Below are 12,282 nucleotides of genomic sequence, written 5' to 3'. Positions count from 1 at the left end.
AATAAATGCCCAATAGCCTCTTTGTCCCTGTAGCTATTGGGGTAGGTCATAGAACTTACCTAAGACAACTGCTCATCCTTCGATGTTCATGCCAAGTGTTTTCACCTCCCTCTCACTGACAAGGGTGCCCCTCCTCTCTGCTCCCCAAGCACCCCACATACCCACAACTGAAGCACACATTGTACCCTGCTGGTGGGCCCTTTGTCTACTTGTCTCTCTGCTCACCAGACTGTGAGTCTCCTGACGACAAGGACTGGGTCTCTTTTCCTCTTATATCTGGACTCTGTCACATGGTTGATACCTAATATTTTTCAGCCTAGCAATTAAAGCACCAGCAATCCAAATGTAAAATGCTTATAATTTCCTTCTTATGGACTAAAGAGAATAAAAGCAACTAATAAAAGAGTTCATAAATTGACTACAGAATGTCAGATAGTTTACCTAAGAACTAATAAATAATTCTTGAAATAAAGTTTGGTTACTCTGTTTGGTTACTCTTCCCTGACTGTTGGTTAGATAATGAAAAATTGTTAAATAATTGAGAACAATTATTTAAATAAATAAATAACATAAAAACCAATGACTTCCTGTTTCTGCTGCAGCCTACCTTTTACAAGGTGCTTGCTATTTTCTGACTATTACTCACTTGGTTTCTCATTGTAACTATTTGAGGTGGGTGGGGGTGCTTATTATCCTATTTCATGGATGAGAAAGCTGAGCCCACAGAAAATAAACAATTTGTACTTTTACACAGAACTTTAGACTTAGAAGGAACCTTAGGGACAGCCTCTCCAAGGTCCTCATTAAAATAAGGATGAGGAAGTCCTCATTAAAATAAGGATAGGCGACATGGTTTGGCCCAGCTTGCAGATCTGTCCAGACTGGAAACCAGGGCTTCGACTTCTTGCACATTGTTCTTCCCATTAACCTGCTTCAGGGAGCTGATAGTTCAGTGGGGAAGATGAGACAATACACCAACAGATAAAAGCAAGGCAACATATGAGGAGAACTCAAGAGAGACCCAGGCAGGAGCTAAACAATCTCAGACGAGACAGAGAACTTTCGGAACTTAAAGGATGAATAGGGTTTTGATGGGTTAGAAGTGGTTCTGGAAAGGACACTCCAGGGAAAGAAAACAACAGGGGCAAAAGTGCAAGAAGTGTGGACAAGACTGGAGAAACCTCGGGTCATTCAGTTTGGAGGCAGTAATGATTACACCTAGGAGAGAGGAAGATGCTCTGTCTGGGACCAGCTTGGGAAGGTCTTCAATTCCAGGCTCAGGAACGAAGGCTTTGTGCAGTGAGGAGGACTGAAGTTTTTAGAACAGGATTTTCATATGTGGGGATTGTACCTTAGAAATCCCAGTTCTTTGTTCATCCCAACTAGAAATTAGATGGAAACTTGATTAGACCCAAGGAAGCTAATAAGGGTAGTATCGCAGTGGTCCATATAAGCAATAATAAAGACCCAAACCAGGATACACACTTGGAAGGGAAAGAAAGGGTGGATGTCTGAAGCCACCCTTCTTGGAGCCTCAGCTCCAATTTTTAAAGTCAAAGGAAGGCAGATCCCTTGGCTTTTGCACTCTGAGAGCAGAAGAGCTTTCCACACCCCTAGGAATACTGCTCTCAGTGTCAGTGTCAATGATGGGTCTGTTTTCTAGAGTGAATGAAGTAATATATTGCTGTTTGCTTTGCAGGACCCCTTTGCACTATGCAGCTGCAAATTGTCATTTCCACTGTATTGAGACATTAGTGACTACAGGGGCCAACGTTAATGAAACAGATGACTGGGGAAGGACAGCTTTGCACTACGCTGCTGCATCAGACATGGATAGAAAGTAAAGACAGCCTGCTCATGCTTCCTCTGGGGAAAGGCTGGGGAAGGAGAAGGTTTGCTAAGTTTTCTTCACATGGCTTCATGGACACTGCAAATGAAGAATCTCTGTCATCCAGACCTGGAGGAGTTAGAATGCTTCATCTCTAACTAGGGTTTTCCCATTCTGCTCTCTCTTTATTAGATTATTACATGTCACTGCACAATGACTTCTCTTGTCTGTGCTTTGGGTTGAATGGCAAGTGGAGCCCTCAAGTCTGGGCTTTCAGTTCATTCAAATCTGTCGTAATTTATTTTGACATATACTGCAGTTTTCATCATCACCACTTAAAAGCTTCATTTGCTGTAAAACTTACATTTGTTAATATATATGTCCTATGTCATATCCACCTACACCCAATCTCAGCAACCTTCAGACGAAGCACCAGTGATGTAAAATATTGCTCTGAACCTTCAGCTTGAGGAAGCTGAAGGAGCTGGAGAAGAGGAAATTGATTGCCGTGGACATGTTTGTATTCTAGGCAGCTACTAATCGAAAGCAAAAATAAGTGAACCAGTCCAAAGGCAAAATGTGGGGGAGGTGCCCAGAGTTTATGAGATTATCCTTCAGGCTTAAGGATCAGGGTCTCCTGCAGAGGAATACTTTGTAGTAACCCTGTTTGGAGATCTATTGAGTTATTGGCTGCCCTGTGCTGTGGAATTGATTCTGGGCCAGTGTTAACTGTGTATTCTGTAGAGCAATTTCTTTCATGCATTTTAGATGGTGACACACAGTAAGAAATACATTCTATATCCTAACCCCAGTACACACACATATATACATGTTATATGTAGTAAAACTGAAACAAAATTTCATAAAATTACATTTACCTTTACTATGTGTGATACATTCTGATATTTTCTCTTCTATTTCATTAAAAAGAAAAACAAAACTATTAATTGTGATTGTGTTATGACCTAGAGTTTGGAAAACACTGCTCGTTTTTCTCTTCATATTTAAGTCATATTGCCCAGTCAAATGTAGTACTCAGACTCCCATAGCATGTAGATCATTAATTGAGCAAATTCCTACTAAGCATATACTATGTGCCAGGCTCTGTGCCGTCCACTGGAATATAGTGGTGGTGGTGGTGGAGGGGGTAGAGAACAAATAAACTTTATCTGTTAAGGGCTGGAAAAGGAATCCTGAATGATGAAGAATTGTTTTGGCAGATGAGCGATTAGGATCCCATCTCTGGATAAGTAACTGATGAGGAAACAGCAAGAAATGTGGCAGGAGTCAGAGAAGTTGGAGCTAAGTTGCTTCCTTTTTACCTGAGAATTTAGGATGTTTATGGAAGGGTGGACAAAGTGATGTTGTGTTAATTACTGATATCTAGCTGGAAGGTTTAGGCAAGTCATGTTCCCAGTGGATTCTTTTGGAGAGAACGGATTTACTGGATGGCCTTGGAAAGAACTGTATATATATACTCAGTGAAAACCAGTGGTGTTTATTCCCTAGGGATTGGGGTAAAAATAGCTGGGATGTAAATTGCACCAAAACCATTAACAGCTTTGCCACTAAAATCACTAACTGCAATTTTCTCTCTCTTTTATGCTGAGAAGCAAGACTATCTTAGGAAATGCCCATGAAAATTCAGAAGAACTGGAAAGAGCCAGAGAGCTGAAGGAAAAAGAAGCCGCATTGTAAGTTTCTTCTCATCTTAAGAACAAGGTGCCGTTTCTAATGGTGTTGCCTGCTTCTCTGGATTACCACATGCACCAGTCTTAATATTTGAGGGTTTAACTTGGAATCTTGAGGAAGTGAGGCAGGCCTGAGTTTAATGAAGATGAAATTGTTCTTTCAACGTATCCATCAATTACGCTGTTTTCGCGTAGGGGATTCTCTAAAATTGTAAGCTTTGCTGCAGCCGTCACTGTGACTGGTCAGCAGTTTTTAGGGCCAGGTGTCCTAAATGTAATTTCTGACTGTCATGTATCATGTGCCTCTGAAGGGATATGTTAAATTTCTCTAGGCTCTCCTTTTATGATCGTTATTTGACAGGTCCTAAAAATAAAGTTGTTAAGATTTTGGTGTGAAATACACCAATTGTCCTCCCACCGCCACCAGCAATCAACTTACAAACAGCCCTCTGATCCCTGTAAATAGCTATCCTGTCCCACCTCATCCCACTTGCCTTTCTTGGGTTTCTGTCACAAACTTAGCTGCTGCTATGATGGGGCTGGAATGACTGCCTGCCTGGGGGATGCCCCTCCGTCAGAGGCTCTAATGCCTCATCTTCTGAGAGCCTTTCTGCATTACATGGTGAGAAGCTTATAATGCCCCGTGCAGTCTGGCACATGACAGGGGCTCGTGCTTTTGTTGAATAGATGAACAAATGAATGAACTTGTGCCCTCACTTGGTGCCCCTCCCCTATAGGACATAGTGGATATAATTGTTGCAAAAGTCTGCACACACACAGTCCTGAACTTGTTTCTTCTCTTCTCCAGTTGTTAAGAGGGACCAATTTCTCTGTGACCTAAATGCTCCCTATCCACTCAAGGATCTTGCCACCTCCTGCTGGGCTCCTCCAGTGCCCAGGCCATTGCAGAAGGGCAGAGTTAAAGAGTGTGGCCCCAGTGCAGAATGACCAAGGTTTTGCCCTAGTACTCCAAAATTTAAAATAATGATATTTTTCACCTTCTCTGGCTGAACTGCAAACTTGCCTCAGGCTGGTCAAGGAACCAGCCCTCCTGAGAGCTCTTTTATACAAAGAGAAACTATCCTCTTCTCCAGCTACACTCCTGACTTAGTGTGTGGTGGTCAATTTTACAGCTCACATGCTGTTTTAGTTTCCTGGGGCTGCTGTAACACAAACTGGGTGGCTTAAAGTGACAGAAATTTATTTTCTCACAGTTCTGGAGACTAGAAGTCCAAAAGCAAGGTGTCAGCAGGACCATGCTCCCTCTGAAAGGTCTAGGGAAGAATCTTCCCTTGCCTCTTCCTAGCTTCGCATGGCTCCCAGCAATCCTTGGCAGTCCTTGACTTGTAGCTACATCAACAATCCTTGGCAGTCCTTGGCTTGTAGCTGCATCAACAATGCTTGACAGTCCTTGACTTGTAGGTGCACCGATATCCTTGATAGTCCTTGGCTTGTAGCTGCACCAACAATCCTTAACAGTCCTTGGCTTGCAGGTGCAACAACAATCCTTGACAGTCCTTGGCTTGTAGCTGCACCACTCCAGTCTCTGCCTCCATCTTCACATGGCCACCTTCTAGTGTCTCTCTGTGTGGTTAAATCTCCCTCTCCTTTCTCCTTCCTCTTTTCTTTCATAAAGACACCAGTTATTAGATTTAGAACTCAATGTAAATCCAGAATGATTTCATCTTGAGATCCTTAACTAATTACATCTACAAAGACCCTATTTCCAAATCAGGTCACAAGCTGAGTTTCTGGATGGACGTGAATTTTGGGGAGATGTTATTCAACCCACTACATATGCAAAATTTCTATTTAGGGCCCTGGTAAGATAAAATACAGGCATTCTAGTTAAAATGTGGAGTTCATTTTACCTTAGAAAAAATGCAGAGAATATTCAAATTCAATAGTGCTGTTTTTATTTATAATAGTACTATTAGTGGTATGGTTCAGCTTTATTCAGGGTTAAATAACTCTTTGGGAGCAGTTCCAAGTAATTCCCAAATCCCACCCAATTTACCAACTGACTTTCAGGTTATAAGCCTTCAGAAATTGAGTAACATATGTGTACTATATAACCCTGTTCCTGTTAAATGATTTTATTTAAAATGCCAGATTTGGTTTAACAAATGAGTCACACCTGTGATCCTGTCCATGGGCCTTTAATTACCCAAATTAAAAAGGACTTCCTTATATGGTGCACATCACCAAATACAGCATGATAGCAGGATTCCAATAATGCTTAATTTATTATGGAGCACACTGTGGACAAATTATGTGATAGTAGATATGTGTTCTTTCATCAGTTTTTCTAGAAACTAAATTATCTGTTTTGATTGGCTCTATGCATGATTTATTTACTCCTTTTGCCTTATGCCAAAAGATAGGTAAATGCTATTTAAAAGTTTTCGAGTAAACTATAGAAATTTTCTGTTGGAAGGACTTGTTTAATGTATAGACATATTTAGAATTTTTTAAATTTTATTTAAATATGAAATTGAATCAGCTTGACTTTGTAAATGACACATTTGTCTCACTGCCACAGAAATAAAACTGAAATGCTCACTATCTAGTTATTCCCTCCTTCATCTAGTAGGATTTTTTGATCCCCAGTAGGCCAGAAGCAGTGCCCATTATATCTATGAGTATTTGTGTACTGGAGTTTTGGGCATTTCAGCAAGTGTGGTGCCACATCCCTTTCTCTAATCTATTCCAATGATTGTGGCTTTTTCGGAAAAATTGCAGCTCTGTCAGAAAGGGTTTTTAAAATTTATTGTTTTAAATCTACTCTATATTCCTAAAGGTGCAATTTAAGTTTCTATCTTCAAAAGTGGTTACTGAATTCATCCTGTAGATTTTTAAAATGTTTACCCATTCCTTTATTCTTATTTTTAGGCTATTCTTAGATTCTTATTTTTCTTACTCTTTTTAACTTTCATTTTCCAAACTTTTGATCTTAGACTCTCCAATAGACAGGTTTGATTTTAAAGTCTCCAAAAACAAGGTTAAAAATAAAAAACCCCTTCTGAGATTTGACTTGTCGCAATGGCCTAACCACTTCTATATTTTGTTTGAGATTTCATCTTTTGAACATAGAGCTCCAAAACTTCTTAAATTCTAGAATTACTATTATAAGCTGAAATAAAGATAGCTACAGAAAACACACACACACACACACATAAGCACACAAATCTTACAGCACATAAAACTTCATTGCTGTAGGATTTTTAAAGAAATATTTAAGCTCACAATGTGCTTTGTGGAATGTTCACAGTAGGAGGAAATTTACATTGATTATTATCACTTTTGGTTCAGAGATGTTTTCTAAAATAACGCCCCCTCCTTATACTTACAGATGTCTCGAGTTTCTGCTTCAAAATGATGCAAATCCATCTATCCGGGACAAGGAGGGTTACAATAGCATACATTATGCTGCTGCGTATGGCCACAGACAATGTCTGGAACTGGTGAGTAGCTGTGCTTGTTTTGTTTTCTCGAACATGAACACATGCCTGGAAATGCTGGTCTTCACCTCTCAACAAATGCCATCACTCCCTAATTAATTAAGTGACCGCTAGAAAGCTCCCTGAAGATATTCTGTGGTAAGTGATTAAATTGTATCCCTTTACAAAAGGTAGCTCCATCTGTTCCATTTCTGTCCATCCTAAACTCAGAACTGGCTGATAATTGACTCTTTTCCACTGTTAACCCTGCATATGGGTGCAGTTTGTATTTCAAAGATGATTAGGATGTATCAAATAAGCTTAATATATTGTTTCAGAGGGCAAACTTAGCACTCCTGAATTTTAATAATGCTGTGGTATGATGACTCACATACAGTTAGTCCCATGAGTTTGACCTGGTGAAGTGGACACTGATATTGGATTGCTGATCCTTCTCACTGGGCATCTAATTGCTTCAGAATGTTTGTGTTGCAAAGAGAATCTTTTGTTGGGTATAGCGTTTTCTTCTAAAATGGTGGTGACTGGAGTAGCATCTCCAATCAGACGGCTTATGTTAGAGTCCCATCTTTGTCCCCTTATTAATTTTGTGACCTTGGACAAGCGTCTCATCCACTCTGAGACACAGTTTGCTCATCGGGAAAATAGAGATCATGTTAGTGCCTGTCTTGTAAGAATGTTGAAGTGTAAGTGAAGTGATACGTGTGAAATATGGTAAATGTTCAATAACTGTCACATTTCTACAAGAAAGACATTCTTTTCTGAGACAGCTGAAGGTGAACTAACTCCAGAATGCTGCTATGGATTGAATTGTTTCCCCCCAAAAAGATATATTTGAGTACTAACCCCTGCCCCATGATTGTGACCCCGTTTGGAAGTAGGATCTTTGGAAATTTTATTACTATTATTTTTTAAGATGAGGTCGAATTGAATGATGGCGAGCCCTTAATTCAACATTACTGGTGTCCTTATAAGCAGCAGAAATCTAGATACCGTCAATAAGAGAGAAACAAAGAGAGAGACGAGGTCACGTAACAGAGGCAGGGATTGAATTCTGTTGCCCTCATCCGAGGAGCATCATGGATTTCCGGCTCTCTTGAGAGGCCAGGAGAGAGGGATGGGATGGAGTCTCTGCTTTAAGAGGGAACATGGCCCTTCTGACACCTTGATTTCAGACTTCCAGCTTCCAGAACTGTGAGACCATAAATTTCTATTGTTTAAACCAGCTAGTCTATGCTACTTTGTTGCAGCAGCCCTGGCAAACTAAGAAAAATACTTTGAAACATAATATTTGTAATTTAGAGAAAGACACTGGTAAGAGCACAACAGAAAAATGTACTGAAATTTCCAAACCTAAATTTCAAACCTAAAGTGATCAAAAAACACCTGGGGGTTTGGAGTCTGAAATTCCCCTTCTGGTACAAGTTGTGAGACACATGCTCAAATGCCTACAGAGACCATAAAGGCAACATAAATGAGTGAATTGAGCCCAGGTATGGAACAATAGGGAGTGGTGGGGATTGTGGCAAATAGCATATGTTCTGCATAAAAGGAGAAGATGCTGATCAGCTGATCTGCAGATGGGAATGCAGGCCCAGGATCGTTAAGTCACCAATGTTTCAAGAGAAGCTAGAAATTGGATTTTTTGTATGATATTTCCTATTTGAAAACACTGACTCGGGGGGAAAATGTGGGTTTGTGGCTGAATCCTGCCTGCAGGCCACCATTTTCCATCTTCTGAACATCACTCTATATGCAGGATACACTGGCCATCCCTAACTCACTCTTGTCTGGTCCAATAATAGATACTACCTTTCCTGACAGAACTCACTTTTCCTTGTCCCTTAAAATGAGCTCTATTTTTCAGAGTTATTCAGAGGTGTGTCTGGGAAAACACTTGTACTTTATCAAGAGCACAGTCTATTGATAGAGGTGTGAGACAGCCAGTGAGAAATGATGTTCTTTGCCTACCTAGAAATGACTGAATGAGTCCCCACTATTTCCTTTCCATTGGTTTTGCTCTGGGTTTCAAATGGTTCCACTTAGGATCATTCTTCTTATATTTCTTTTAACTATGAATGTGTAAAAATTCTCATAAAAGTCACCCAGTTTGGAAATAAAAAGAAAGTATTCTAGTGTTGTTTTTCTTTGCATTTATTGGGGAACTGTACCCACCTTCCTCATTCTTGTAGACTTCTCCTATCTCTTGCAGATGATAAATTACCTTGTTTGAACTTGGGGTGGTATTTTTTTGTCTTCTAGTTCTAATTTCATCATAGTTCCTGTTCTAGACATTGTGACTATGTAATAAAACACCCCCAAACTTAGTGGCTTTAAACAATAGTGATCTCCCCCCACCCTCACCATCTCTCACTGTTTCTGTGGATCAGGAATCTGGGAGTTGCTTAACTGAGCAATTCTGGTTAAGGAGATCCCGATAGCTGGGACTGAGGTCATTGCAAAGGCTTCTTCACTTCTCTGCATGTCGTCTGGGCGGGAAAGCTCAAACAGCTGAGATTCTTTAGGCCTCTCCCTGTATCTGTATGTGGTTTCTTCACATGGTGTCTCCAATGGGGCAGTTCCATAGTAGATGAATATGTTACATGATGGCTCAAGAATCCAAAGGCATCTATTCTGAGGGGTGGGTGGAGGAGGGAGGAAGAGAGAGAGAGAAAGACTATGTCACTTTTCATGATCTAGCCTCAGAAGCCATGCAGTGTAATTTCTGCCACATCTATTCATTGAGGCAGTCACAAAATCCAGCCCACATTCAAGGAGAGTTGAAATAGACTCTACCTTTTAATGGGAGAATTGTCACAGAATTTGTGGACGTATTTTAAAACCTTCCAGTTCTATAGAAAGGCTTTTACAGGAAACTAATGATATAACATGAATCTTGATGTAGAATTCCACAGGCTTAATGCCCAATGGGCAATCCCTCATCTTACAGATGAGCAAACCAACCCATAGAGATACTAACTGATTTGTCCAGTCACAGCTCTGATCACTGGAAGAAGCAGGACTACAAATCAAGAATCCTGATTTCAAATATATATATACCACACCATGCTGCCTTCCATTGCAGCTTAAAGCCCCACCCCCTTCTCACCACCACCTGAGGTTTTGCATAGAGCAAAATCTGGGTGAGAATTGGTTAAGATATAAGGCAATGACATTTCTGCCCCTGACACCATCATCACTGTGGAAATTGATTTAGACCTATTAGTAAATGTACCTTTGTATTTAGATCCCAAATAAGAAAGGCTCCTGACAAAGTCTGTGTTTATGTGTTTGTGTATGTGTGTATGTGTGTAGCAAGTAATCAATGACAGGGTGAGGGCTTACTACTGTAACTAACAATTATGAGCCTGCCTTCCTAAATACATTTAAGATACAGGTGTCTCTAATTGTTTTTTCTGTGAAAACCATATGCCCTAATTGGACATATGAACCTTTATTACAAAGTTTGTTATTACAGTCTTAATAACTTGTGCTGTTTTAAAGTACTTTAATGGGCATAGTAACTCTGAGAATAATAATCTTGTAACATCTTCTTTGTATGTAAATAATCTATCACACATTACTTACATTTTTCAGGAAAGCTGTCTTGAGGCCATTATTTCTGTTATCCAGTGAAAAGGTTTTCTGTACACAAGAGTTTCTCAAGTTCTGTTTAATAATGAAATCATCCCTTGGATCAGACCATCACTTGCCCTGTGTGATTTACAAAACAGTGATTATTCATGGAAATTATAAGTCATTCAGAAACAGGTAGGGGAGAAATTGTGATCTTAATTTGCTTTATCTGTTGATAAGGACCAGGTATCAGTCTAAATTGGTAGATGCGACATTGTTGTTTGCTTTTAGGAAAGAAACTCATGGGGTCATTTATAACACCGAAAGGATGGAAATTCTCTTCTTGTTTTCACGAATTGTTATAGATGGATTGAAAGTTCTATATGTTCCTGTTTGGAGTGTGTCCTAAAATTCCTCTTGGGTGTGGTTGGTACTAAGCTAAGATCCTAAGCAGGCTATAAACATTCCTATACTCTGCCCCCTTCCGATCAAAACAAAGCACAAATGGTCAATCCTGGCCCTCCCTTTGGAGTGATGTCACAGAGCCAGACAATTGCAGGTCTTATCCCCAGCCCTGCCTTCCTATACTGGGAAGGAGATGGGCAGGATCAAAGGTTCTGGAAGGGGGGGAGAGGGAATAGGGCCTTTCCTTAATACAGGTGTTAAGTGTAGCGGTGTTTGTTTTCTTTTATTTTTTTGCTAGGAGGGGATTCACCTTTTCTACTTTATGCTCTCTGTAAGAACCCCAAACTCTTATATTCCTTAAAACTCTCATTTCCTTGGGTACTCAGTGTTAGGAAAGCAAACCAATTAACCAATAAGTACTAAGAGGTGAATTTCCAAGACGCTTTCACCACTGCAGTGCCAACCTTGTCCGTCACCTCACAACACACAGACCCAGCCCTCCCAAGGGCCATCCATTAAACAAACTGGTCCTGACTCGGTGATAGACATTGGAATTACACCATGAAAAGACAACTTCTGGTGGCTCTGGATAGCTTACTTGAGTCTGTGGAAGTACGGGATTGTGCAGGGAAGCCGTTCTTTTACTTCCTATTTCCTAGCCTTTGCTTCTGTCCTGTGGAAGGAATCGAGTGAGGAGAAGAGCACTTGTGGTCCTGGGCCTTCCCTTCCAGGCCAGGAGCTCTGTCCTTTGGGAGCTGGTGTGGGAGTGTAGATGATGGGTGGCCTTCAGAGCCAGCTGATCAGTGCCAGTAGTGAAATTTGTCTTTGGACCCGCCTCCCATCTAGTCAAGCAATTACTGTGATTATGCACATCATTAAATATATAGCATTAATTTTGATGTATATTTTATTTGACTCTGACATTTAATATGGTGTATGTTTACTTGGCATTCATGGTTTGTGGCTCACATCCATGATCATAAGCTTAGAATTTATAAGGCATACTTTGTGTTCAATCTATTTTGCTATAATCAAAAAGGAGAAGAAATTATAATTTTAGTTATTTTCACCATATTTCCCTTATACAAACATATTGAATTAGTTCTGTGAGCTAAAGTGTGTGAACCTTGATAGAATAGCCAAGGTTCAGATTTCTTCCAAGTCTATCTATTCAGGCCAGTGTTCTCAGCTGGTTTTGATCAAAGATGAATGTACTGTGTGTGCAATCAAAAATCTACCCACAATGTGTGCTGAGAGCTGTGGTCAGTCATACTCAATTGGGCCCCAAATATCAAAGCAGAAGTCAGGGAGACTTGGCTAATAA

The 12,282-nt window shown here is 40.2% G+C and overlaps 1 protein-coding gene across 4 annotated transcripts in view; it reads left to right on the top strand.

Annotated features, from left to right (window-relative positions):
• The window catches only part of ANKRD44 (ankyrin repeat domain 44), a 351,473-nt gene that overhangs the window by 260,002 nt on the left and 79,189 nt on the right, over positions 1-12,282 (top strand). For all 4 annotated transcript variants that reach the window (XM_037848889.1, XM_037848890.1, XM_037848888.1 and 1 more), the window contains exons 14-16: positions 1,700-1,840; positions 3,442-3,522; positions 6,872-6,983. In XM_037848889.1, the coding sequence (XP_037704817.1) occupies positions 1,700-1,840; positions 3,442-3,522; positions 6,872-6,983 (334 nt within the window). The remainder of the gene's footprint in view (positions 1-1,699; positions 1,841-3,441; positions 3,523-6,871; positions 6,984-12,282) is intronic.

This window comes from Choloepus didactylus, chromosome 9 (genome assembly GCF_015220235.1).
Source record: "Choloepus didactylus isolate mChoDid1 chromosome 9, mChoDid1.pri, whole genome shotgun sequence".
In the NCBI taxonomy this organism is placed as follows: Eukaryota; Metazoa; Chordata; class Mammalia; order Pilosa; family Megalonychidae; genus Choloepus; species Choloepus didactylus.
The sequence above is the reverse complement of the archived record's forward strand: the minus strand, read 5'-3'. Positions and strand labels throughout refer to the sequence as shown.